The sequence below is a fragment of the Sciurus carolinensis genome, chromosome 15, assembly GCF_902686445.1.
Source record: "Sciurus carolinensis chromosome 15, mSciCar1.2, whole genome shotgun sequence".
In the NCBI taxonomy this organism is placed as follows: Eukaryota; Metazoa; Chordata; class Mammalia; order Rodentia; family Sciuridae; genus Sciurus; species Sciurus carolinensis.
Genome location: NC_062227.1, coordinates 64,146,747 through 64,171,620, shown reverse-complemented (window position 1 = coordinate 64,171,620; position 24,874 = coordinate 64,146,747). Strand labels below are relative to the sequence as shown.

The 24,874-nt window shown below is 44.8% G+C and overlaps 1 protein-coding gene across 1 annotated transcript in view; it reads left to right on the top strand.

The window, feature by feature from the left end:
- The window catches only part of Atp8b1 (ATPase phospholipid transporting 8B1), a 119,443-nt gene that overhangs the window by 51,464 nt on the left and 43,105 nt on the right, over positions 1-24,874 (top strand). The window contains exons 2-3 of the mRNA XM_047526511.1: positions 9,614-9,816; positions 24,226-24,323. Coding sequence (XP_047382467.1) covers positions 9,636-9,816; positions 24,226-24,323 — 279 coding nt within the window. The 5' untranslated portion in view covers positions 9,614-9,635. The remainder of the gene's footprint in view (positions 1-9,613; positions 9,817-24,225; positions 24,324-24,874) is intronic.

Here is a 24,874-nt window from a genome sequence, read left to right as displayed (position 1 = left end):
GAATATTGGGTAGATTCCAAATAGGGTGCAGCCTGTATCTGGACTAACCAGGATTCAAGATTTCTGCCACTGTTAGGTGGGCACCCTTCCTTGGAATTGCTTAGAAACCATAGTGGCCACATTGACATCTTATCGTAGAATCATCACGATGGGGATTAATGGGGTGTACGTTAGTCATCTTGCTGCATCACAAATTACTCCAAAAATTAGCAGCTTAAATGAACATACAGTCACTAACCCAGGGTTTGTGATCCGGTGTCTGAGCAGTTGAACTGAGTCTTCTGCTTCAGGGTTTCTCACAAGGTTGCAATTGAGGCATTAGCCTGGCCTGGGGTCTCATCTGAAGGCAGGACTGAGGGAGGATCTGCTTCCACGTTTGTGTGGTTGTTGGCCAAATTCAACATCTTCAGGGTGGTTGGATGACGGTCCCAGGCCTCACTGGCTGTTGTCAGATGCCCACTCAGTTTCCTGCTGCTGAGCTTCTCCAGAGGGCTGCTGCTTCCTCAGAGCCAGGAAAGGGAGAGTTGGCTTGTCAGGAGGCCACAGTTTTTGTAACCCAATCATGGAAGTGGCATCCCATCACCTGGGCTACATTCCATTGGTGAGAAGCCCAGCATCACGTCCACCCCACCCTCCAGGAGAGGCTTCGCCATCCTCCCTCCCACATGAGCACCTGGAGGTGGGCTCATCGGAGATCAGCTCGGGTTCTGCCTGCTAAAGTTGAGCTTATTCTATTTAGTAGGGAACATAGAATTTAAAAAATATAGCTTAGAACATATAAAAATACATATGTAGATCATGGTGTATATCATCTTAAATATTTTATAGCATTATCTTTAATAATAATAATAAACAGCTGGGTGTGGTGGTGCATGCCTGTTATCCCAGCAGCTCAGGAGGCTGAGGCAGGAGGATTGTGAGTTCAAAGCTAGCCTCAGCAACTAGCGAGGCCCTGAGAAACTCAGTGAGACCCTATCTCTAAAAGAAATAAAAAGAAGGGCTGGGGAGGTGGCTCAGTGGTTAAGTGACCCTGAGTTCAATCCCCAGTACCAAAAAATATATTTTTGTATCTAAAAATTATTTTTAATAATAATAATAAACAAGTTAAATGAGGCAAAACAAGTTTCAGAAATACCCTTTCTTGGGCTGGGAATGTAGCTCAGTAATCAAGTGCTTACCTAGTATGTATGAGGCCTGGTTCCATCCCCAGCACAAAAAAAGAAAAAGAAAGAAAGAAATACCCTTCTTACTGAGGATTTCAAAAGCTATTAAAAAAAAAATATGGTGAAAATGAGTCTATTGAATCTTTCTGTCTGAACTGGGGCCTCCCTGGACACAGATCAAGTTATGCCACAAAGATGTCATTCACTGGGGACCCGGGCCTTCTGAGCTTCTGGGTTTCCACTGCTGTTATAAATGCTTACAGATCAATTGCACTGTCCCACTAGTAACAAAACTTAACTTTTTTGTCCCTTTTCCCTTCATTTAAATCTAGACACCTTGTGATAGTATTAAGTTTAAGTCTTCATCACATTGACTTTGTGCCTTCTTATTGCAAAGGCTGGACAGTAATTCTCTGTTGTCTAGGTTCCCCTTCTGTCTCTTCATCACTTCCTCTCCTGCAAAGACAGGAGAAGATTTTGCTCATTTGTTCATTTCCTGGTTATTTGGTAACCAAGTACTCAAATGTTGGATATTAGAGGTTCAGGGGCTAATGATCAAGAAGGCAGGATACTCCAGAGTGCCAGATGGGAAATAAGATACCACTCTCTTAAAAGCTAGACAGTTCCAATACCAAGTTCTGGTATAATAGACACCCTTCTTTACTATTCTTCACCACCACCCCTGTCTTTTTTAGGCAGGTCTGCAGAAAATTCTAGAGTCTACTAAATAAACAGCTGCGTCTGAGGTACATCCCAGGAGCTAGGAGAAAGGCCCTGCCATCAAAAGGCAAACCCAACCTAAATTATTGACTGCATGAAGATGGATAGGATAGGAGAGTAACCTACACAAAATCCTGGACATTAAACTCTAGAAATATAGAAACCCAAAGTATATTAGTCACCTTTCCATTATCATAACAAAATACCTGAGATGGGCTAACTTATGAAGTAAAGAGGTTTATTTAGCTTATAGTTGCGGGGGACTGAAAGTCCAAATGATATGGGACAGGTTCTGGCAAGGACTCTCCCTTGGCTGTATCACCTTATGGCAAATTGCAGTGGTGGGAGTACTTGTGGAAACCAGAGATCACACCCTAGACAGGAAGCCAAAAAGAGGCTTGTAAAACAACCATCTCGAGGAACTAACTGGAATCCCAGGAGAAATACCTCAATCCCTTTTGAAAGCACTAACCCAAGCGCCTCCCACTAGGCCCCTCCTTTTAAAGGTTCCAACTTTCAACATATGGACCCTGAGGGGTGGGTGGCAAACCTTAGCTGGACTATAGCACAAGACTATAGCGCAAGACTGGTAGTAACCTGGCAGGCTCTGACCACTATGTGTATAAAGGCCCCCTTTCAGGGGAGGGAAAAGTAAGGCAGCAGGGAGGGGGGGCTGAGGACCCCCCACCACCACCGAGGTGGACTGTCTTTAGCTCTTTGTCTTGAAATTCTTTGTCTTTAAAGAATAGGGTGAAGCAGGGGATGGAATTTAGCATCTACCTTGTACCTGGACCTGCTAGACTCTACGAGGGGCTTTGACAACTGTTAGTTATCCAAAGCAACCCTTGCAATGTGTGAAAATTAAATTTCCCCTCTCCTTGCTTTTTTTTTTTTTAACCTATATTAAACATAAACTTCCAGAATGTTAAGTAATGCACTCAAGTTACAAACTGTTGACTCCAGACCTCGTTCTTCCCATAAATCATGCTGCCTCGCGGTCCCGGCAGCAGGCCCGGCTCCCTGGCAGTGGGCGGCTATGGCCTGAGCTAGGGGACCAGCAGTACATGGTCCAGGAACATTCTGACTGCTTGTCCTTAGAGCATGACCAAAAAGTCATGCCGAACACCCAGCGCTATTTCCTGGTGGCCTATTGTGCGTCCCGGTCATCTCAGACTGATCCTTATCTTGTTTCCGGTGGCTCATGTCTCGAAAGCTGACCTGCCACATGCCCACTTACTTCTTGGCATTGTTGGTGCTGTGGTGACCACGTGCATCAGGGTTTAATGCTTTGCAGCTATTTAAACCAGCCAGTCCTCTGAGAGGGCCACTTTCTACCACCTCTGCTGCAATGATCTCTGGAATGAGATTCCCCTGAGGACAGGATGCAGAGAGGAGGACACAGGTGCATTTGATTTGAATGGAGTCCTTTTGCGTCACTAGTAATGATTGTTCACTTTTTTTTTAATTTTTATTTTTAGGTGCAGATGGATGTAATACCTTTATTTATTTATTTATGTGGTACTGAAGATTGAACCTAGTGCCTCATGTGTTAGGCAAGCGCTCTAACCACTGAGCTACAACCCCAGCCCCCACGATTGTTAACATTTTTCAATGTAAAATTGCTTATTTCTTTGATAAAATCGTAATATTTAGTACAATACTGAAATCAAATGCATCTTCATTTTCAAAAAGTACAAATTGTGAAGCAGGTGCACACCTGTAACCCCAGTGACTTTGGAAGCTGAGACAAGAGGATCAAAAGTTGGAGGCCAGCCTCAGCAACTTAGATTCTGTCTCAAAAAAAAAAAAAAAAAAAAATACAAAAAAAAGGGAGGGGGATGTATCTCAGTGGTAAAGCACCCCTAGGTTTAATCCCCAGTACCAAAAAAGTACACAGCATGTGTTTTAATATTATCTATCTACACAGCAATTTGAAACCTACATGAAACACTAAGCAATTTAGTAATCATGTATAACTAAGCAATTAAGGGTAGTTTTCTAAAGACATGTATGTCTACACAAATGGTGTGAATCTACATCGTGCACAACCATAGAAATGAAAAGATGTACCCCATTTGTGTTCAATGTTTCAAAATGCAGTCTAAAAACCATTTTAAAAAAACATGTAAAATAAACTTATAACTGATTTGTTTAGCAATTGAAAAAAATTTAAAAAGATGTGTGACCAGAAAAATCCTCGATTGCTACATCACCTTGATGAATTTTTTTAAAAATGTGCCTAGATTTTTGCCCACTTCCAGGTTGATCCACTTACTTTCGATGAATGATTCTAAGTACGTGGATTAATGACAGAACAGCCCGTTGAGCAGGGCATGGCTCCGTGACAAGGTGCACACCCACAGCTTGTCACCTGATGGTGTGCTGTCCTGCCCATTTTTGAAATCGAGTCTTTCCTACTTACACTGCTTTGAGAGAATTAAAGGGAAACGCCCCAGAATCAATAGGTCAACCGTATTGCTTAGGGACGTTTCCCCCCACTGCCCCCCGTAGTGTATTTCCCATTCTCAGAGCACACACAATTTACCCAGGTGGACACCAATTTTATCTGGCTTTGGGCTTTCAATGTTGACCACTCATTTTGTCACTTGTCTCTTATTACTGTTCCTTTTAGTCCTGGGGTCAGCAGACTTGGTCTATAAAGGGCCAGATAGTAAATACCTTAGACTTAGAGGCTCTGCCACCCCAATTGCAAATACTGTATTCTGCTTTGCCACCGCAGTGCTGAAGCATCCAGAGACAGCACATAAATGAATGAGCAAGACTGTGTCCCATAAAACCCTAAGAAATGAGCAGAATGGTCAATGGTCCGAATTTAGCCCCTGGGTTATAACTTGCCACCTGCTGTCTAGACTATAAGCCTCTTAGGCCCCGGGGGCAGGGGAGGGGACTGGCTCCTCTGTGGCAGACACCTGTACCAGGTGCTGGAGTCACTATGATAAACAAGAAAAATGGGTCCTCACCTTCAATACCTGCAGGACCTTACCAGAAACCTTGTTTCGTTTGTGTGCATGGTAAAATCTTGGGGGATAAATTTTTGTTGATCTTGAATGAGTCAGACTCCTACAAAAGCTCCATCTTGCAGAGCTTCTGAACTCGTCTGTTCCTCTTCTCCCTCCCAGTGCTCTGAAGGGTTTACCCTCATCCGGGGGCTGTTTGAATCTGTTCCTGTGTGGTAGGTATGAACTGCAGGAGAATGGTAAAGAATTTTGGTTCTCAAAGTCTTCCAGGACTTTTTTTTTTTAAGATTGATTTGCTTTTCTTCCAAGTCTTTGAAAGTCAACTGTGAGGCACTGAGTATTTCCCAGACTGGGCTCTGTTCTTATAGAGCTTGTGGTCTAATGGGAGAGGCAGATGATAAGTAAGTAAAAGCAAGTATGTATTTATAAATTGTGGTAAGTACTAGGAAGGAAGCAGAAATTTCAGTGGTCAGGAGGCCAGTGGTAGCAAAAGAGGAGGGCAGATACCTGTTCAAAACTTAAAGAATGAGAAATAGTCATGCAAGGAACCAGGAGAAGAGCATTTCAGCAGAAGGACCAGCATGTGCAAAGGCCCTGAGGTAGGAAAGACTTGTTTGTTTAAGAAAGTGAAGCAGGCTCATGGGGCTGAGGAGTAATTAAAAAGAAGGAGGTTGTAGGGGTATGGGGAGCCTTGGAGTTAGGAGAAGACTGTGCAGTTAAGGCACAGTGAAAAACCACAGTGTTTGAGTCTGCCCAGGCTGCCATGACAAAATACCACAGTCTGGGTGGCAGAAATGATACACATTTATTTTCTCACAGTTCTCGAGACTGGAAGTCCAAGACTGAGGTGCCAACAGTTTTGGTTTCTGGTAAGGCCTGTTGCTTTGGCTTGTAGACAACTGTCATCTTGCTGTCCTGATTCACGGTCATTTCCGTGTGCGCATGTGGGGGGAAAGAGATCTTTGGTGTGTGTTTTCTTCTCATAAGGGCATCAGTCTTGCTGGATAAGGGCCTCAGCCTGGTGTTCTTATTTAATCCTAAGTGTGTCCTTAAAGGTCTACAGGGTCTGAACGTATGGGGGGCAGGGGGGTTGGAGCCACAGTCAGCCCTCAGCACACAGGTGGAGGATGCTGTGTCTCTGGGGCTGTGTGGAGGTTCATCATGGAAGGTTCACTTAGAGGCCTCTGCAACATTTTGGAGAGGGATGGTGGTGTCCTGAGTGAGGTTGGTGGCCGGGAGGTGAAGCGGAGGGGATGGATTGAGGTGTTTGGGGCAGACGTGGCCAGCCTTGTTGTGTCTTCTGGCCGTCCTTCACAGTTTACATAGCTGTGTCCCTCAATTAACCCCAAAGTCTCTGAGTGGTTCTGTTTCCAGGACCTGGTGTAGTACTTTGTACCTCACAGGTGCTTTGTGGATGCTGAATAAAGGCATCCCTGTCTTCAGTGTGCTGGATCGGTGCTTAGGGATGTTGTAGAGTTTCCAAATCTGCCAAGTCTGTTGTGCCTGTCTTTAGGGATCATGGTTCAGGTCTGAAAAGCTTCCTTTTGCCACTAAGGGCTTCAAAGAAGTGATTCCTTCCTAGGTTCTCCTGGGTTGTCTTAAATGACAGAGTTGTGTGATTCCTGGATGGGTCTGCATTACACACACAGTCAGAGAACTTGACCTTGGAGTGCCCTGCCTCCCTGGATCCGCCTGGGTGGGCAGAGGGTTAGAGACACACCTTGCTCACTTCAGTCACATGGTTGTGCGTTGTTGGATCCGTTCCTTCACAGTTGTCTACCCCTCCCTCAACCTGCAAGAATTGGAGACAGCCCTACCCTGGGAAAGAAGCATCCAGACACATAGGAGTTTGGAGCAACGATGGAAAGGAAAGCTTGCCACATGTTTCTATACGGTGCGCTTCATGCCACTGAAGTACGCTCAGAACTGACTGTTGTGGTGTGGGTGTGTCCCCCAGAATCCACGTGTTCAAAACCAAATCCCCAGAGTCATAGGTCAATGGCATTTTGGAGGTGGGCCTTTGGGAGATAATTAAGATCAGATGAGGTCATGGGGGCCCCTGGATGATATTAGTGGCTTTGTAAGAAGAGGCAGGGAGACCCGAGCTGACGGGCTTGCTCTGTCATGCCATGTGATACCCGTCACATGTCACCATCAGCGAGAAGTCCATACCAGGTATCTGAGCAGGTGGCGCCTACCCTTGGACTTCCCAGACTCTAGAAATGTGAGCTAAAAAACCTTGATTCTGTTTATTCCAGTAGTCCTGAGTATTCTGTTGTACATAAGAATAGAAAATGGACTAAAACAATGATCGAAATGGAAAAATTATGGTGGTGTGTATATGATACCAAATTTAAAAAGTTTCTATGCAGTGTTTTTAGACAGTTCAGTATTTAAATACCCTGTAGTGAAGGACTTGCATCCTAACTGCCACTCACCAGCTGAGCCTCAGTCTTCTTGTCTGTAAGATGGAATAATAACATCTGTCTCACCGGTTGCCCTGCTCTGTACACAGTAGGAGCTCAATACATGGTGACCATTTTCATTATTTTTGTTCTGAAAATGTTTTGGTGAAATTTGCCTTTAAGAGTTTGGAAATTTTGTAAAGAGAATACTTTTTATGTGACTATTAGCTAAAACCTAGATACCACTATATTACAAAACCACAAATAAGGCTAATTAAGCACAAGTAAAATTCCAAGAAATAGTTATTTATTAACCCTCAGAAAATCTGGAAAGGGGGAATGTGCTTCCCTCTGCAGTCCCCCACACCACCACCACCAAAGAAAACCCATAAATAAACTTTAAAGTGGGTGCATCTCCCGGCCCCTTACATTTGTATCAAAGAATAAAGAGAAATGAAGAGACTTGTACTTGGAGAGCAAGAAGTTTTATACCTGAGCTGAAGTGTACTAATTAAGTAGACTCACATTTTAAAGGGAGTAATAGTCTAACTTTTTTACTTCCTAATGAGGGATAGAGAACATTTTACAGGTAATTCTGGAGATGGAAAAGCTTAGAGTGACAGATACCCACCCCCTTCTATTTTTCTAATTATGAAGATAATTGCTAACAATACTAATTGCTGTTTACCAAGTATTTACTGTAGGCTACCAACTGAGTTGAGCATGAGGTATGGGTCCTTTCACTTAAAATAATGCATGTCAGTTTTCAAAACTTTGGGACTCTTCTGTAGATGTGAATTTATAGCTCACCTTTCAACATAATGTGTTTGGACTTTTTTGATATCACTAAGTACACTGCCAATCATGGTCTAAATTATCGTGCGCTATCCCACTGTATAAAGACACCATGATTCATCTACACAATTGGCAATTGTTGGGCATCCAGGTTGCTTCTGGTTATAACTGTTTTAAGTAACACTGAACAAAAAGCCTCAAAGAAGTACTTGAAATTTTCTGAAGTAAAAAATTATTTTAGATGCCCAAGATGCTAGATTTGATATCAAACATGCAGTTAGCAAAAATACTACTGCTGAAAGCAATTTATACTCAACTAAAATTTGTAATAAGTTATAACAGACGTGCAGTATAGGAGATCTCTACTTGGAAAGCAATTGTTTTTGTTGCACAATTTTAATAATTATTGCACAAGTTATTTAATATCCTAGAGTTTTGATTTTCTTCTCAGTACAGTACAAGTAACAATAATGTCTTCATCAGGTGGGAAGTTGCAGGGAACCAATGTCTAGCAAGCTTCTAGTGTTCAGCCCGGTGTGCAGTTAACACCAAATAAATGTGAACTGCTATTAGTAACAATACCGAGTTCATGGCAATGTGAGGCTTGTGTAACTAGTTCAGGCTGTATGTCCTTGAGTAACCTGGGGTATTTATGTAAATGTTTTTCCAATATAAATATAACTAAAGGTGTCCTTCATACTTCTATACAGTCACTTTATGCAGCAGTAGGTACACAGATTCCAGATAGGGAGAGTGGAGGTAGGAAGATGGAAAGGTGAGGAGTGATCTCTCAAAGTCATCAGTGAAATTCGAGGATCTATGGTTGTATTTAAAATGTGTCACAAAACAAAGGCTCACTAACATTAGCAGAAACCAGGCCTCTTAAGGCAGTGGTTTTCCAACTCTGCCAGCTGGAAGAAATCCAATGCCATGCGTACCGCAATGCAAATGTGTGTGTGTGTGTGTGTGTGTGTGTGTGTGTGTGAGAGAGAGAGACTGTGAAATTTTGAGCAAATGGCATTTATTCTTACCATGTGAGCAAAACTCTGATATTTTTTAGTTTGTTTCATGGTATGTTGATGTTGGTCATGACCCACTAAATTTATTTTACTGGATAGAGACCCACAATTTGAAATACTGCCTTAAGGTTTGTACATCCTCCTCCTCCTCCTTCTCCTTCTTCTCCTCCTCCTCCTTCTTCTCTCACCTTATTGCCCAGGCTGGCCTTGAATCCTCTCATCTTAGCCTCCCAAGTAGCAAGTGGCTGGGATTACAGGTGTGCAACTTTCTGGCTCTAGTTTTGTAGATCTTTCTAAAGAAAAAAAAAAAAAAAAAGCTTGCAGATATATATATTTTCATTATTACTCAATCATTTAATCAGTAATGAATGTTTCTGTTCTTGTTTGCCTATTGAATTGAACTTTTGGGTCATTATTCAAAAATATTAGTGACATGTGTGTTAAGGGTCATTGTCAGAGGATGCAGACAGGGTACAACCAAAACCTGGGCAGCAGCTGGTAATTCTCTTGGGTTTCCCTTTGTTTCCCACCAGATAGTACCAGTTCGTCAGCAGAATGAACACAGAAAGAGACTCGGAAACAACGTTTGAGGAGGATTCTCAGCCCAATGATGAAGTGGTACCCTACAGCGATGATGAAACCGAAGATGAGCTGGACGATCAGGGGCCCACCGCTGAGCCAGAGCAGAGTCGTGTCAACCGAGAAGCAGAGCCAGGCCGCGAGACCTTCAGGAAAGGTAGGTGGCGGGCGGCTGGGAACACACTTGCAGATGCTCACATGGGTCTCAATAGCCTGTGCCTGGGATAACCGTCTGTTCACACAGTCTAGGAGTGCATCTTCCTTCTCTGATCTCCTCCTAGGACAGACGTGGACAAGTACCCATTACTCTTAGTATGGCAGGCTGGGAGGCTGGACCTCACAAGACCTGTGGAGGAGAAAATAGAAGGTCTTGATTAGTGTGTAATTTTTTTAACCTTTATTTTTTATCTTTTTTTTTTGGAACACTTTATTATTTTTTTAACCTTTATTTTTTAATCTTTTTTTTCCAAGCACTTTTTTAGTTGTCGATGTATCTTTATTTATTTTTTTTTATTTACTTATATGTGGTGCTGAGAATCAAACCCAGTGCCTCTCACATGGTAGGCAAGCACTCTGCCACTGAGCCACAACCCCAGTCCCTAGTGTATATGTTTTTAAAACAGTTCTCTGTGGAAGGATTTGCTTGTTACTATACCCAAGAATTTAGAAAATGCCCATATCTTTGGGTGCAAATGATTTGCACTGTTAAATTTTTGGCATAAATTATATCAATGATCACTTATGTGAATGCACACACGTGTGTGTATAAATTAATCTGGCAGCATAATTAAGAAATTATAGCTGTGTATGTGCTCTCATGTCAGTAATGGATTAATGGTCGATATCTTTGGACAGTTCCTAGGTCATGCCCAAATAAGGGTACGTTAACAAATTAACCAAAAGATTCCCCCTTTTGAAATTTGTCCCTTTTCTTTTTGCTACCAGACTTTGGGTTCCCACTCAGTGAGGGAAATTTCTCAAAAGTATTTCAGAAGGATGGGCCCTTCTGGGGAGTAATATTGGACCATTTGAATGTCAAGGTCCCCCAATGTTGTGGGGGACCAGGAACTAGATTTGAGCCTCTCAACACCTTCACCTAGTGCACCCTGGCATTTTACAGGACTGTGGTGTTCCCATACCTTTTGTTCAGTCATTTGTGAACACACAACTTTGGCTGTGTGGCAGGAATTTTTTAATGGCCTCTACTTGCCACGAGGGTCCCCGTGGGGCAGCAGCCTGTGCCTCCTGCAGGAATCAGGCTGGCTTCAGAGGCAGGGTCTAGAGGAGGGGACTTTTCATGTGAAGGGCTGCACAGGAAATATTTTAGTCTTCGTGGGCCATGCAGAGTCTGTTGCGACTACTCAACTCTGCCGACGTCACCTAGAAGTGGCCACAGACAGCAGGTCACTTAGGGTGACAGTGTGGCTCGCTTTCACCATTGTGCTTTTCCCTGTGGCTTTTCTGTTTCCTGCTGGTTCACCCAGACTGGCAAACACTTATGGCCTCCTGTGGCTCATTTGCTCCGGAGGAAGCTGAGCCCTTTCTGTTTGGGCTCCAGATCTACTGCTGAAACCATTTCTTCCGTGGCTGCTCAGAGTCAAGCAGAAGGAACTGCGTCTTGCCATTCACAGAGGGTCACCCCTCGCACTGTCTCCACCTCTCCAGATGTGTCTTCTACCGCCTCATCACAACAAATGCGGCTTTCATTGGGTTTTCCCAGAGTCTATCTGGGCAGTTCTACTCTGGCAGATCTCCTAGAAACCTCTATCCCTTACTGCTGCTTCTTTCCCCTGTTGAGATCTACCACCTAATGAAACTGGTTGTTCTTTTTCTGAGCAGTTTTCACTGTAGAAAAAGTGACATGCCATGAAATCCCACTTCTGTAATGAATCTTCTTCCTACTCTGGTCCGGATGGGTCACTCTACAGGGAACCTATAGTGATCCATGGGGGCACCCTTCCCACCACAGCCTCAGAGCGCTGGGGAGCCATGGATCCACGTGGATCCTTGGTCCTCCGCCTGTCCATCTCCACTATTTAGATAAAAGAGACATGAGTAAGGGCTTTTGGGTGTGATTTTAAGGTATTAAGAATTGACCTTCTGGGTTTTCTGTCCCAAAGCAGAAGGTACTAAAATCATGATTGCTGAGCAAAATTGAGAAGGAATCACCACCAATCTGGACAGGAAGGTGGTCTCTGTCATGACAGGTCCAGCATGCGTATTGGCAGAATGGGATACAGTGGAAGTAGCCAGACAGGTCAGCGAGAGAGTTCTACGTGATTGCCCAGATAGTGAATAAGCTTGCTTCTTCCTCATTCCTTCCCTCTGGCACTTCTGAGTCTCCTATCACAGCCCCAGGATCTCTGTAGTCTGTAGATACCTGGCGAGTTGGCAGGAGAATTGGCTCTGTGGGGTGAAGGGTAAACTCTTCTGTTGGTGTCTGGTGCCACGTGGTCAGTTGTGTGGTCCTGGTACACAGCAAAAGGACTGGGGTCGGGTGCCTGCTGAAATGTCAGAGGAGCACATAGTGGGTGGAATCCTTGCCTCTGTGTTTTTCCAACTCTGCCTGCACATTCTGGTGGTCAGGGCCCTTTCCTGTGCATTCAATTTCCATAGCATCTGTTTTGTAGATTTCTACCCTCATAATATGGACATCGACAGAGCATAGTCTTGAACTTGGCACATAGTCTTTACCAAGGGTGGTTTATACTCCTAGGGGATTTTAGTGGTTCTTGTTTTTCAAAACCTCTGTCAAATGACTTTGCCTGTGATTTGTTTTAAAAAGTTATTACTCTGGCAACTCTGTCTGCCTTTCCGAAGCACACAAAGGACTTTCAGTAAATGCTAGACTTCTATGTTCCCATTTCACTTCTGCCATGCATCCCCACTCTGCTTTCCCTCCCCTCCTCCTCCTCCTCCTCCTCCTCCTTCTTCTTTTCTCTCTCTCTCTCTCTCTCTCTCTCTCTCTCTCTCTCTCTCTCTCTCTCTCTCTCCCTCCTCTCTCTCCTTCTCCTTCTTTCCCTTCCTATTCTATTCTATTCTATTCTATTCTCTCTCAGACATTTCCCAGTCAAGGCTTTTCCAAATCTTCATCTATCTTTCTTGACACCACACACCATGGATAATTTCCTTCCAGGAATTCAGTTCTCCGGACACCAGAGCATGAGTCACCCTGTGAAGTATCAGAGAGCCGAGTAGCCCTGGGGCCAAGCTTCCATTGCAGCAGAGCATGAACTCAGGTCATTTCTTTAATGACATCCTTGCCACCCAGAAAGTTGGTTTTCTCTTTTAAAGAAAGAAAATGCCCTAGCCAGCTGAGCTTTCATGTTAAACAAGAGTTTCGAGACCCACTGAAAGTGCTTTTTCCTTGAAGGACGTTCACTGTGTGCTGTGAGAATCAAGAACAAACACGCTGCTAGAATGCACGTGGAGGAAGAGATAAGCAGCAGATTTCACTGGAGTAACTTTACCCTTAGTAGAGGGCTGGCAGGAACCAGTAGGAATGTTTTCCAGGCTAATGGGCCAACGCTTGCCTTTCCTGGTGAACACATGAGAACACTAGTTCTCCCAGATAAAGTCCAGGACATGAACCCAGGGACCGGAAACTTGGTATTCTTGTTCTCTTCTATCCTTTAGTATAGAAGGATCCAAGAAGTTTGAGCTTCAAAGAAACCAGTTGAATTTTGTTCATCCAGAATTTCTACAATTCCTTGACTGTGGGATACTATTTTTTTTTTTTAAGCTAACCACCCCTGATCCTGGTGTCCCCAGACCAACTGCTTGGGCAATTCTGTACCAGCAGGAACCAGCTCAGAGATGAAGTCCTAGGGAAGAAATAGGTGCCCCAGAGAGGGTTTCTGGGTTGGTACAGATTGGCTGGGTGCTGGGAACCTCAGTGTGGCATGTGAACAAGCCGCCAGCCTCCTTGCAAAGTTGCTTTGTCTGCTCTCAGGTCTTCCAGCTGTGGCTGGCAACACATCTGCACACCTCTTCCCCAGACCCCTGCCTTCCACATCAGGTGGAGGTTCTGCCTCCTGTTTTCGTGGTCAAGCTTCTGGAAACCCATCATCGACCATCACGTTCTCCCATTGTACTGGGTTCTTCCCTCCGTGGGTTGCCTCCCACCTTACAGTTCCTGCTTTCTTCAAAGTCACCAAGAAGCCAGGTGCCAAGCCCACTGACTATCAGCCCTCACCCTCCTACCACTGTTTCCTCTGAAGCATCTGAGCTTCCCAGCAGAGCCTCCCTCAGAAAGCCCTCCACGTCCCCCTCCTGTCTCTCCTCCTCCCACCATTTGCAGGTTCCTGTTCTGACTCACCCATGACCAGCTCACCCTCATCTTGGACCTGTTACCCATGTGTCACTCTGAGAGGCCATATGCATGGTGATTAAGAAGAAAGAGCCAGGTTTAGACCATGTGGGCTTGAGTCCTGCCTTCACTTCATTCTAGCTATGTGACCTTGAGGAAGGGACTTTCTCTCTGTGTGCCTCAATGTCCCCATCTGAAAAATGGGCTTCATACCAGGGCCTACTTTATAGGGTAATTGTGAGGATAAAATTGGAAAATAAATATGAAGGACTGAGAACTGCTTTGGGCATGCAGTAAATGCTAAATAAATATCAACTATTGTTACCTCCCACCCTGCAGTACTCCCTTAATATTGTTCACTTCAAATCCAAAGTGTCATCTCTCCACCAATCATCTCCTCTTCACTTTGGGGTATGTGGATTCTCCTGCCCCAGCCCCTGACCTAGATGAAGCTGCAGAGTCCTTATTTAGATGATTCCCTCCCCAAATCCAAGAGCAATGCATGGACAGATGTCTGGATCAGTAACAGTTCTCCCAGTAATCAATTTGTCCACATATCGAGGAACTTTTGCCGATTTGGTGACATTCCTGCCTGTGCCATCATGATCTTTTCCCTTCCATTCCGTCTTCCCTGGGAAAAGCCACCCGTGCTTATGCAGAACACCAGGGCCAAAGCCAAGGCCATGAAACCAGAAAGCCTCGTTCATACAGTGACTTGATGGACCCACAACAGCGAGCTGATGTGAAGGGTGAGGGGGATTCCTTAGGGGAAGGGAGAGACCTGTGGGGCTGACATCCAGAGGCTCCGTGGCGGGAGGGAAGGTGGCATGCAGGTGGCACACAGAGGCACTGACATCAGGCCCAGGCAATGAGGATGCCACAGGAGTGTGCCCAGTCTCCCTCCTCTCCAGCTCCTGTCACCGCATAGTTTACAACCTGGGTGGCTCATTGTAGATCATCAGCGAATCCGCAAGTGCTGTGAGGGCCTGAGATGCAGCCTGTCTTACTCTGAGCTAGTTTCGGAGCCCCAGGCCCCTACCTGCTTGCTCTAGAGGGGTTCATGAATGAGCAGGGAACCAGTGGGCTTACCTGAGCTCAGTCCTGAGCAAGAGCGAGTGAGAGGCGATTGAGCCAGAGGCCTCCCTGCTGAGGCCGCTGCACTTCTGAAGCATGAAGAAAGGCTCCGAGGGCAGGGGCTCAGGAACTGCCTGGCATTCATAGGGCTCTGATGGGGGAAGGAGGTGCTGCTTACGAGCTTGCACACCATCTTGAAGTCATTGGCGAGAATTTGGGGCTGAAATTGATGTGATTGAGCAGAGCAGTAGCCACCTTCTCCAGTGGCCTCTGGGCCGGGACTGCTCCTCTCCACCAGTCCTCATCCTAGAAAAAGATTCCATTGCTCTGGGATCCCGTTCCGGCTCCCTGCCTGGCCCTCAGCCAGTGTGGTTTGGCTCTGCCTTCCCTCCTGACTGCCCACAGCTTGCGGCCTGATTCACGGGAGCCCGTGTCCTGCCCTCAGCCCCTGGGTCACGGGAGCCTGCCTAGAGCAGCCCCTGCCTGCCACTGGCTCCTTCTCACCCTCCAGGCCTCATCTTGGGTGTCAGCTCCTTAGAGGGAAGTTCTTTGACCCCCAATCCCGGGCCAGCCCAGGTCCTCTAGGTGCAGGGTCTCAAGCCCCTATACTTCCATGCAGACTCCTGATGGCATTTAGGAAGTCCTCAAGGGTGGTGCTCTCCCCCATTTGGAGTGTTGGCTTCAGGCTGATCTGGGCCATGTCCGTCCCATACAGAGCACAAAACAGAAATTGGAGGGGGAGCGTGAAGATATGTTAGAGAGCCCCGTTTAGCAGCAGTGGAGAGAAGGAGGTGGACGATAATCCAAGTGAAAACTGGTGAGACCCTAAACAAGATGTGCAGAGTGGAAAGAAAGGAACTAGTCATGATAAGGATCCGACATTCAGGGTTGAAGGAAAAGGAGCCCTGAGGACTAATTTGCAGCTCAGGCTCCTTAGTGGATAGCCGAGTTATCTACTTCCAACTTTGGGGCATAGAATAACAGCAGAGTGACTGGTGGCTTATAAAATAAGTGTGTGTGGGGAGGGGTGCAGAGTTTCCTTCACTGAGAGATTAGTAATGGAAGGGTGGGGGGCCGAGGCTGGGTGCCTTGTTTTATAGAACTTGTTTTTGACTAATGTATTTTATGACCAAACTTTGAGAAGCTCTTGCTCATGGATACCTAACGCCACTGGTGTTAGAAGTATATTAGAATGATAGATGTCACCTCAGAAAGGCACTGGACCTCACACTGACAGGGTTCTCAGTGCTGCCTGTGTATGGAGCTTTGACAACTCCCCAGGTGCCTGACCCAGCCTGTAGGAACACTGGGACAGTAGGTCTGGGTGAGGCCCGTGGAGAAGCCATAATTTCAAATGACTTCAGCCAGGTTCTGCCTGCATCAGCAAAACAGCCCATCCCCTGGCAGGCCTGTGGCTCAAGGCGAGTCCACCTGCCAGCACCACCTGTGAGCTAATTAGAACTGCAGAGCCTCTGGCTGCTCCTGGTCACAAGGTCCCCAGGGGATCTGTAGGCACATTCTCAATGAGGGGGTGAGGCCGATTTTAAAAGACAGTCAAAACCTGAGGAGACCTCCCTTGCTCAAACCTGATGGAGGCCGGGGGCCTGTTTATTGCCTCAGTGAGAAAATAGTTTATTGTTCTCAGACAGTGCAGCTAAGCCTCGCCTGTAAACTACATCACCTGGATCTTTCCTGGGTCCCCAGCTTAAGTGGAGCCCCTGGGATGGAGCCCAGGCATTGGGATGTGGTAAGAACCCCTCTTGGAGATTCTAATAGGGTCTGGAGCAGGGCTTCCCAGAGTCCTGGGACATGGAACCATCTGGGTTTCTTGTGAAAGTATAGATGCCCATGCTGGAAGGCTGGGCTTTCTAACCAATCCCAGGTCAGGCAGCTAGTTCACCCAGTGTCCTCTCTCTGCTCTTACTGATAATGTCCCTTTTGCCTGGAAGCCCTCCCTGTCTCTTCTCTTCCTTTATTAGCATAATTCTGAGGTAGTTCCTAAGACTCAACGCAAGGGCAGCTCTTCCAAAAAGCGTCCCCTGACAGCGCCACCCCTGGTGGATTAGCATTCCCATCCGCTAAGTGTTATCATTACCATAGGACACTTTCAGAATTCTGCGTAGGTCTCCCTCTGTGCCCCAACTCTGGTTAGACAACAGGGGCCTTGGGAGTTGGGATTAGGCTTGCTCAACAGGTGGTTTCTCTTTGAAATGGGTTTCGCATCTCTCTTATTCCACATCAGTGCTTCTCAAACTTCACTGTGTGTAAGAATTTACGTGGGGGGCTTGTGAGACACTGCTGGGCTCCGTCCCACCGTTTCCAATGCCATCATTCTGGAGGGAGGCCTGACAACTACTGGCATTTCTAACAGGTTCCCCGGTGCTGCTGCTGGTCTGGAACCCCCATTGTGAAACCCGCTTTTCCAGGTGATGCCTACTGCATCTGACCTGCCCTTTCTCCATCCACAGATTTCAGAGACAATGTGGGTACAGGTTGAGCCTCATCTAGGGAACTAGAACCCATGAAGGGGGAAAGATGAGCTGCATCCTCTCTCCTAGGCAGGGCAATTCTATGATTTGATGGCTACTTTCTGTTCTGGGCCTAAGTCATAGTGGAAGGACTAACAGATTTAGGACCCAGGGACCAAAATGTATCAGTGCCTGAGAAAGGCTGGACACTAAGGGTAAGAGAGGACAGGGCACACTTCTTAATAGCAGCTCACTTGACCGCCCCCTTCCAGGCCGCATCCATCCAGAGCCCCTCAGGAGAGCTGGCTTGCTGACCTGTCAGCTCATCACTCTCTCCTTCATTTGATTGACAATAAGTTCAAGTTCAACTTTCTCAATTCTTGCTGTCATCAGCACCCATTCTTTCTCCACCTCTCCTATGGCTTATCCTTGCCTACTCTTTTCTTTCTTTCAAAATACTTTATGATTTTGAAAAGTACATAGAACACAAGCACATAACTGATCAGATAGTTCTTAAGTGAACACAAGCGGCACTAACCCCCACGTCAAGCATGGGCACGTGGCCAGTGATCCAATCATCCCCCCAGTCATCGCCACCTCTTTCCCTCCTTCCCACCTCTGCGGAGGTAAAGTCCATACTCATTTTTATAGCAAGAACTCCTTTTCCACCTAATATATGTTACTAGTTTAGTTTTGCATGTGTTTGAGGTTTGATTATACATGGAGCCATGCAGTATGGATTCCCTCCCATTCAAAGGTGTTTTTAAAGATTTACCCATTTAGTTGGATAGAAGTATGGTTTGCTTCCAAGCCTGCATAGACTTCCATCTTTTCCAGTATTCCCCACTCCTCTTGATTCAGTCCCACCCATCATTCCATCATCCCCTTGCCTGTATTTATATATACACACACAGGCAGAAAATATAATATATGCAATACAATATGTAATATATATATATATAATGGCAGAAAAAATATATATGTAATACAATAATATTTATAACAATAGGAACATCAAACAACTTATGAATTTCTATGTAAGTTATATTTATATAGAAACTGATAGGAGGAATGGAATTGTAAACATATTTTTTAAAAAAAGTAATACATGCAAATGCTTCCGATTTTAAAAGCGTACAGGGTGAGAATGAAGTACCATCCCTGCCCCTTCTGTCCCTCAGCTCTGCATTTGCCTTTCCCAGAAAGAAATTGCTCTCACGAGTTTCTCCTAGGTGCTTCCAGAGATCTATGGTAGTACAGATATATGCAAATACTTATAAACCTGTGCCCCAGTGTGCCCAGAGATTCACATGGCATCAGCACACAAGCATGTGTATGTGCACGTATGCATTCATGCTCTGCCTTGATTCAGTACGTCACGCAGCTGAAACCACAGGATGGTCGACACCCTTCTGCTTCTGCCACTTAACTGTGTAATATGGAGAACTTTCCTATTGTCCATATAAAGTCACCCGTTTGTTTAAGCAACTGCTCTGGTAGGCATTTAGTTTGTTTCTAATCTTTCTGATAAGCAGGGCGGTATATACCATGGGTGGTATACACATGGAAAATAATTCCTACTAGTGGGATTGTTCAGAAAGTGTGTTACATTTAGAGTGATGGCTTAATGACCCTCCATGGAGGCTACCTACAGGATCTGAATTCTCCCCTCATTTTTTAAACCCAGGGTATCATCACATTCTTTATTCTTTGCCAATATTTTTTCTTGATTAGGTAAAAATCGATACTATCATGAACAATCACATTTCTCTTTGATGGTCCTGAATATCTTATCACACGTTGAAGGTCCATTTCAATGTCCCTTTGTATGGACTATCTCTCTTCTGTATCCTGTCTCACTCAGGTTTGTTTTCTTTTTGCTCTTCTGATGTTAAGCTTTTGGCCTGTCTCCTCTCCCAGTTTGCTGTGGTTGGTACCCATCAGTGGAGGCTTTTGGTTCTTGGTGGATCTGTAAAGGAAGAATTCAAAGCCAGCAAAGAGGATGGGGGTGTGCCAACATACTTCCTTGCCAGATGGTATTGGTCAAAGAACTCGGTGACTATGAAACACTCTAGACATCACGTAGCAGTGTTTAGATACATCAATGACACAAGCATTTGCCGACTGAGGGTGTTTTGGGGTCACATGTGGCTCACGTTAAATGCATCTCTGGACATGTGACTTGATGGTTTTGTTGGCACAACCCTGGAAAGTTGTCATTGTGGCTTTTAACTAAAGGACCATATGGTGAAAGTGCATTTTATTTTTTTGCTGGTAAACTTACTATTTTTCTTCTGTTTGTCTATATTTCCATTCTAGAAAATGGAACAAGATATCTTCTTTTTCTATAAATTAGCCCATGGTCCAAGTTTCCAGTAAAGTTCTAAGTGGGTACTTAATAAATATTTGATCAGAAAGGTAAATACCTCCAAGCACTTAACCTTCCTAAAGATGCACATATTACTGCAGCATTTCTCAAACAATATTAGTAAGTGTTCAGTGATGATCTAAAAAAGATGCCCGTGGTCACATTAATTTTGAAAAAGCTGAATTAAATAAATAAATTTCTGTATTTCAGGGCTTCTTAGAGCCTTTAATACACCAGCACATCCATTTTGTGTCCAAGAGAAGGATGCAGGATTTTGCAAATGCATTTTTGACCACAGAACACCACTTTCACATTTTGTAAGATCTCTGATTGAAATATTACTCAAACAATTAGCTCAAATCCCAGGGAAGAATCTGAAGAAGACATCACTTTGTTTGCCCATTGATTTGTCTTAATTTGGGCAAACACAGAACCTTAACCAGAAGTAGGGTTATCGATTACTTGACTACAATCAGATTTCTGAAATTAAGTAGAAAGCCTCTTGTGGTTAAATCTCAGATATGAAGACACACTGGTGATTTTCTCTGGGTTCCCCGAAGTGTTATCAAACATGTCAAATTAAGAAGCCAAGGCCATTCTTGGTAACCTGGAGATGCTCCTACTTGAGGTCAGAAACCGGTTCCTCTGAGGCATCCAAACCAAAGTGGGCTGGGGTGAGGGTGTAGTGCAGGGACCAGATACAACAACAAGCAAGTGGGAGCTTAATTACCAAGTGGATTTAAAGAGCCACAGGGGAACCACAGGGAGGCTGGAGAAGCTGGTTACATCCAACTCATTAGAAGGGTGTCTATTCTTTTGTCCTGAGTATTTAGGATTGATTTCAGACCCTTGTCACTCTCTTGTCCAAGAATCTCATTTGCTTTTCTGCTCAGCCTTCCTGACATTTAATATGACATCCTGGTGTTTTAGAGGTATTCTAGAACACCAGTAGCCAGGATATGTCACCAAGTCATCTGCTAGCTCAAGTAAACTATTAAGAGAACATGCATTTATAGATTGCCATGAAGTAGAATGGATTCAAGATTACCCTGAGAAATGTCTTTTTTAACTTGCTTTCCTTTAGAGCTCTTCTTTGAGTGGGAAAGAAATGTTCTGATTGCAGACATTATTACAGTGCTCATGAGTTGGCTTGCGGTTCCATTTCCATTTTCCCTTTTGATAAAATTGCACTTGAGCTAGAAAGAGGCCAGGAACATTTCTATTTGTCACAACACAACACTTATGAATACCCAATGAGTGGCAACCGAAATGATGCGAGAAAAGCATTCAGTAACAGTATGTGGTTTAAAAAAAGTAATCATTAATTATTTGCATTCTTTAGCAGTCCACACTTGAACCTCTTGCAGTATTATCTCTATTTCTTAGGGAGTAGGAGTCGGAAAAAATTAGTCATTTAAAAAGTTGAAATGAAATATTTTCAAAAGTATGAGTCTTTAGTTTTATAATAGTCACAAGATTGATCATTTTATAATTCCTTAGTTGTAAATGCTCTTTAATATATTCCCATCTCCAAAAATGGTTGTGCCATACTGGCGTATTTATCAAAACCTGGTTCACCCACATGTGTCAATCAAGGGACGTTCACATGCAAGCACTTCATGAGGAGACCAATGCTGAGAGATTCTACTTGGGGTTTTCTTCCTACCTGATGGCACCCTTGTCTCAGCCTTCGTAGTAGTGGTGTGCTTGTCCCTCCCTGAGCATAAATCACACAGGGGCAGCAGTAGGGAGGTTAAGCCTGTCCTAAGCTACCCTTCCAAGTCAGTGCTTGCTGCAAAGCAGTTCTCACTGTGATTTGGAGCTTGAGTCACAAAAGGCCTAACTGCCACAGCAAGGGGAGCAGGGAGGCTGCCTCTGGAGGCTCAGATTGCCAGACTCTGAATTCCAATTCTTTCACCACTGGTCAATTTGTGGATCCTGCTGTGCCTCAGTTTCCTCAGCTATAAGACTGGGATGCTAACTACTTGGCATGGTGCCTGGCACGTAGTAAGCAGCGAACATAATAGCTGTAGAGCTAAAATGGATCATGGATAGAAGTCAAGGAAAATAGGCAAAGACAAAACAGAGGTGTGGAAATTCCTTTCCTCAATGCTTTGTGTCTGACTGCCAGGCTGTTGTCTCTGTTGGAAAGTCTCTTTACCCTAAATTTCTATAAGGTGTGAGACTCCACCAAGAGGTCACCCATTGTGGTAGGAAGGAAACAAGTCAGAGATAAACTGCACCTTAGTGCTTGTGAATTTTGCTTTTCCTAATCATACAAAAGGTATTTGGGGTGCTACTCTGTCTAAAATAGATGGCTATCAGAATAAGCTTGACATGTTCCAGTCTCCCCCAAGAACCGCTCTAGGAAGGAAAGGAAGACATGGCACCCATGACCTCCATGTGGAGCCCTAGTGGTGATCGCTGTCCTTCTGATGACATGGCTGGGATGGAGAGCAAGTGTGGGGAGGGGCCTGATTTCCATCCGTCTTCATAAGAATGTGTTCACTTAAAGTGCACATGTGCCTCATCCCCATGATCAGAGTCACCCTCGCCCCTGGGAGGCTGTGGAGGGACAGTTGAAGATGAAGATGTGTGTGTTGGGGTAAAGAACAGACCACAGAGGGCCATAAAGGATAGAGGCTGCTGTGTGGTGGGATTTTGGTCAAGGCACCTGTCCCAGAATGAGATGGGCAGTTGTAGTCACTCCCTCTAGCTGGGACTGTGATTGTCAAGAACCAAGGGCAGAGGCAGAGCTGTCAAAGGACAGCTGTGAGTGAGCAGTGCATGTCTTGTTCACTATGTTCAGAGGGGACACCTGTCCAAGGGGAGGATGCTACAGTCACACAACCACAATATTTGAACTACTTTTCCAGATTGACGAAAAAGCAGAAATGATCTGTGTGCCCAATTGGGTTCACAAGGAGACCTGGGCCTTGGGTGCACCACTGGATGTCATACTGTTGCCCTATGAAGAGCATGCTGGGCATGCCCAGCCACCAGCGGGGTAGTCACAAGTCTGCAACAACCTCAGAGTGAACCAGGCTCCCTCTCATGAAGTTGTAAAGATCTTTGACCATAACCATGAGAAACAGTGCTACTGGTGAAGTTTGCTGCTGGTCAGCTTTCCGCAGTAGCTCAGTCCCCCTGCAGGCACATGGAAAGATATTCCTGGTGACAGGGGGACATATGAAGCCACTGGTGGAAGGCTGTAGCAGAATCCAGATCCTCCCAGCTGGGGACACTTGTGGACTTGCCTGGGTTTGAGGCAAAGATGCTAAGAGTCCAGTGACCACAGAGCTCTAGGGAGGAGCTCAGGGTGGAGCTGGCACAGGAGCCTCTAGGCTGGATGATAAGCACAGAGTGAGGGGTGTCTTGGCTGCAGGATGGCAAGGAGGGAGATGGAGTCAGTGAGCAGGGAGGTGCACATGAGAGGCTTGGGCAGAGTTGGGGACTATTCTATTAAACTAGGAGCACACATCTTCCAATGACTGTGGGGCAAACCACCCAGGGAGAATCAGGCTAGTAAAGTAGTGTGGTGGAGAGAGGTGGGAAGAAACATTTTGTGGGACTTCTGATGGGTGAGAAATGTTCTCCCTCACAGCAGAGAAGCTGTGGATTTCCTAAGTTCCCTGGAGTTTAGACACGGCAATGGAATGGACTGGGTCCACTCAGTAGTGTGTTGTGGTGTTAAGTGCATGAAGTGAACTTGAAAAGACATTGAACTTGACACACATTAGTCATCAGGGTGAGGCAGTGCATAACACTGACCAGTGACCTTAGGACTAAGAAGTGTTGAGTTAGATGGTGATATCCTTTTTCTTTGATTTATTCATTCATTAAATATTTACTGCAATATAAATTTTACAAACCAAGTCAGTGAGATAGAAAAAAATAATTCAATTGAGCTGCGACTTTCTGGGGCTCTGGTATTTTCATTTGGACCATGTTTAGATGAGGATTATTATTTTCAAATTCTAATGTTCTGTGAACAATTGGTGAAGTCGCAACCCACCAGCCATAAACTGGGTGTCTTAAACAACAGAGATTTATTTTCTCACAGTGCTGGAGGCTGGAAGTCCAAGATCAAGGTACCAGCAGATTTGATTCCTTCCAAGGACTGTGAGTCAGGATCCATTTCAGTCCTCTCTTGGCTAACAGATGGTCATCTTCTCCAAGTGACTTCATATCATTGTCCCTCTCCATCTGCATCCAAATTTCCCCTTCTTACCAGGACATGAGTCATAATGGATTAGGATCCACTCCAATGACCTCACTGTAATTTGATTCCCTCTGCAATGATCCTGTTTTTTCTATTTACATACCTTTTCTCTTTCTCTTTTAAAGATTGCACGTGGCAAGTTAAAGCAAATGATCGAAAGTACCATGAACAACCTCATTTTATGAACACAAAGTTCTTTTGTATTAAGGAGAGCAAATACGCGGTGAGTTGATTCCTAAGTTATCTGTATCAAAACCATTTTCTCTAGTTACCGTCATGCTTGCCAGCCTAACTGCACCTGCCTTCCAGGTAACCACTAGCTTGGGTCTGTTGATAATCCTCCTTAGTTCTATAATATCCATTTTTATTGACATTTAACTGCCCTGACCATAGGTAGAGATGACTTGAAACAAAACAAGTCACCGTCATTGAACTGAAACTTTCCCTAGGTGTGTACTAAGCTTTCTTAGAAATGTTTTATGAAAGAGTATAAAATAATGTCACTAAAGCCTTATGTTGGAAAGTAATGAATTCTAAACAAATCTTAATGATTTTTCTTCCTCCTTTGCCTAGGATGGATTTAGAGACTTTAAAGATTTTTTTTTCCCCACCTAAACTAACGCTGATTATCTTTGTAATAGAATACCTGTTGGGTGTGGGCTTGAGGGCCACCCTAACAAACCGCAAGTGGGTGACTAAGAACAACAGAAACTTATTCTCTCACAATTCAGGGAGCCAGGAGTCCAGAATCAAGATGTTGGCAGGGTTGATTCC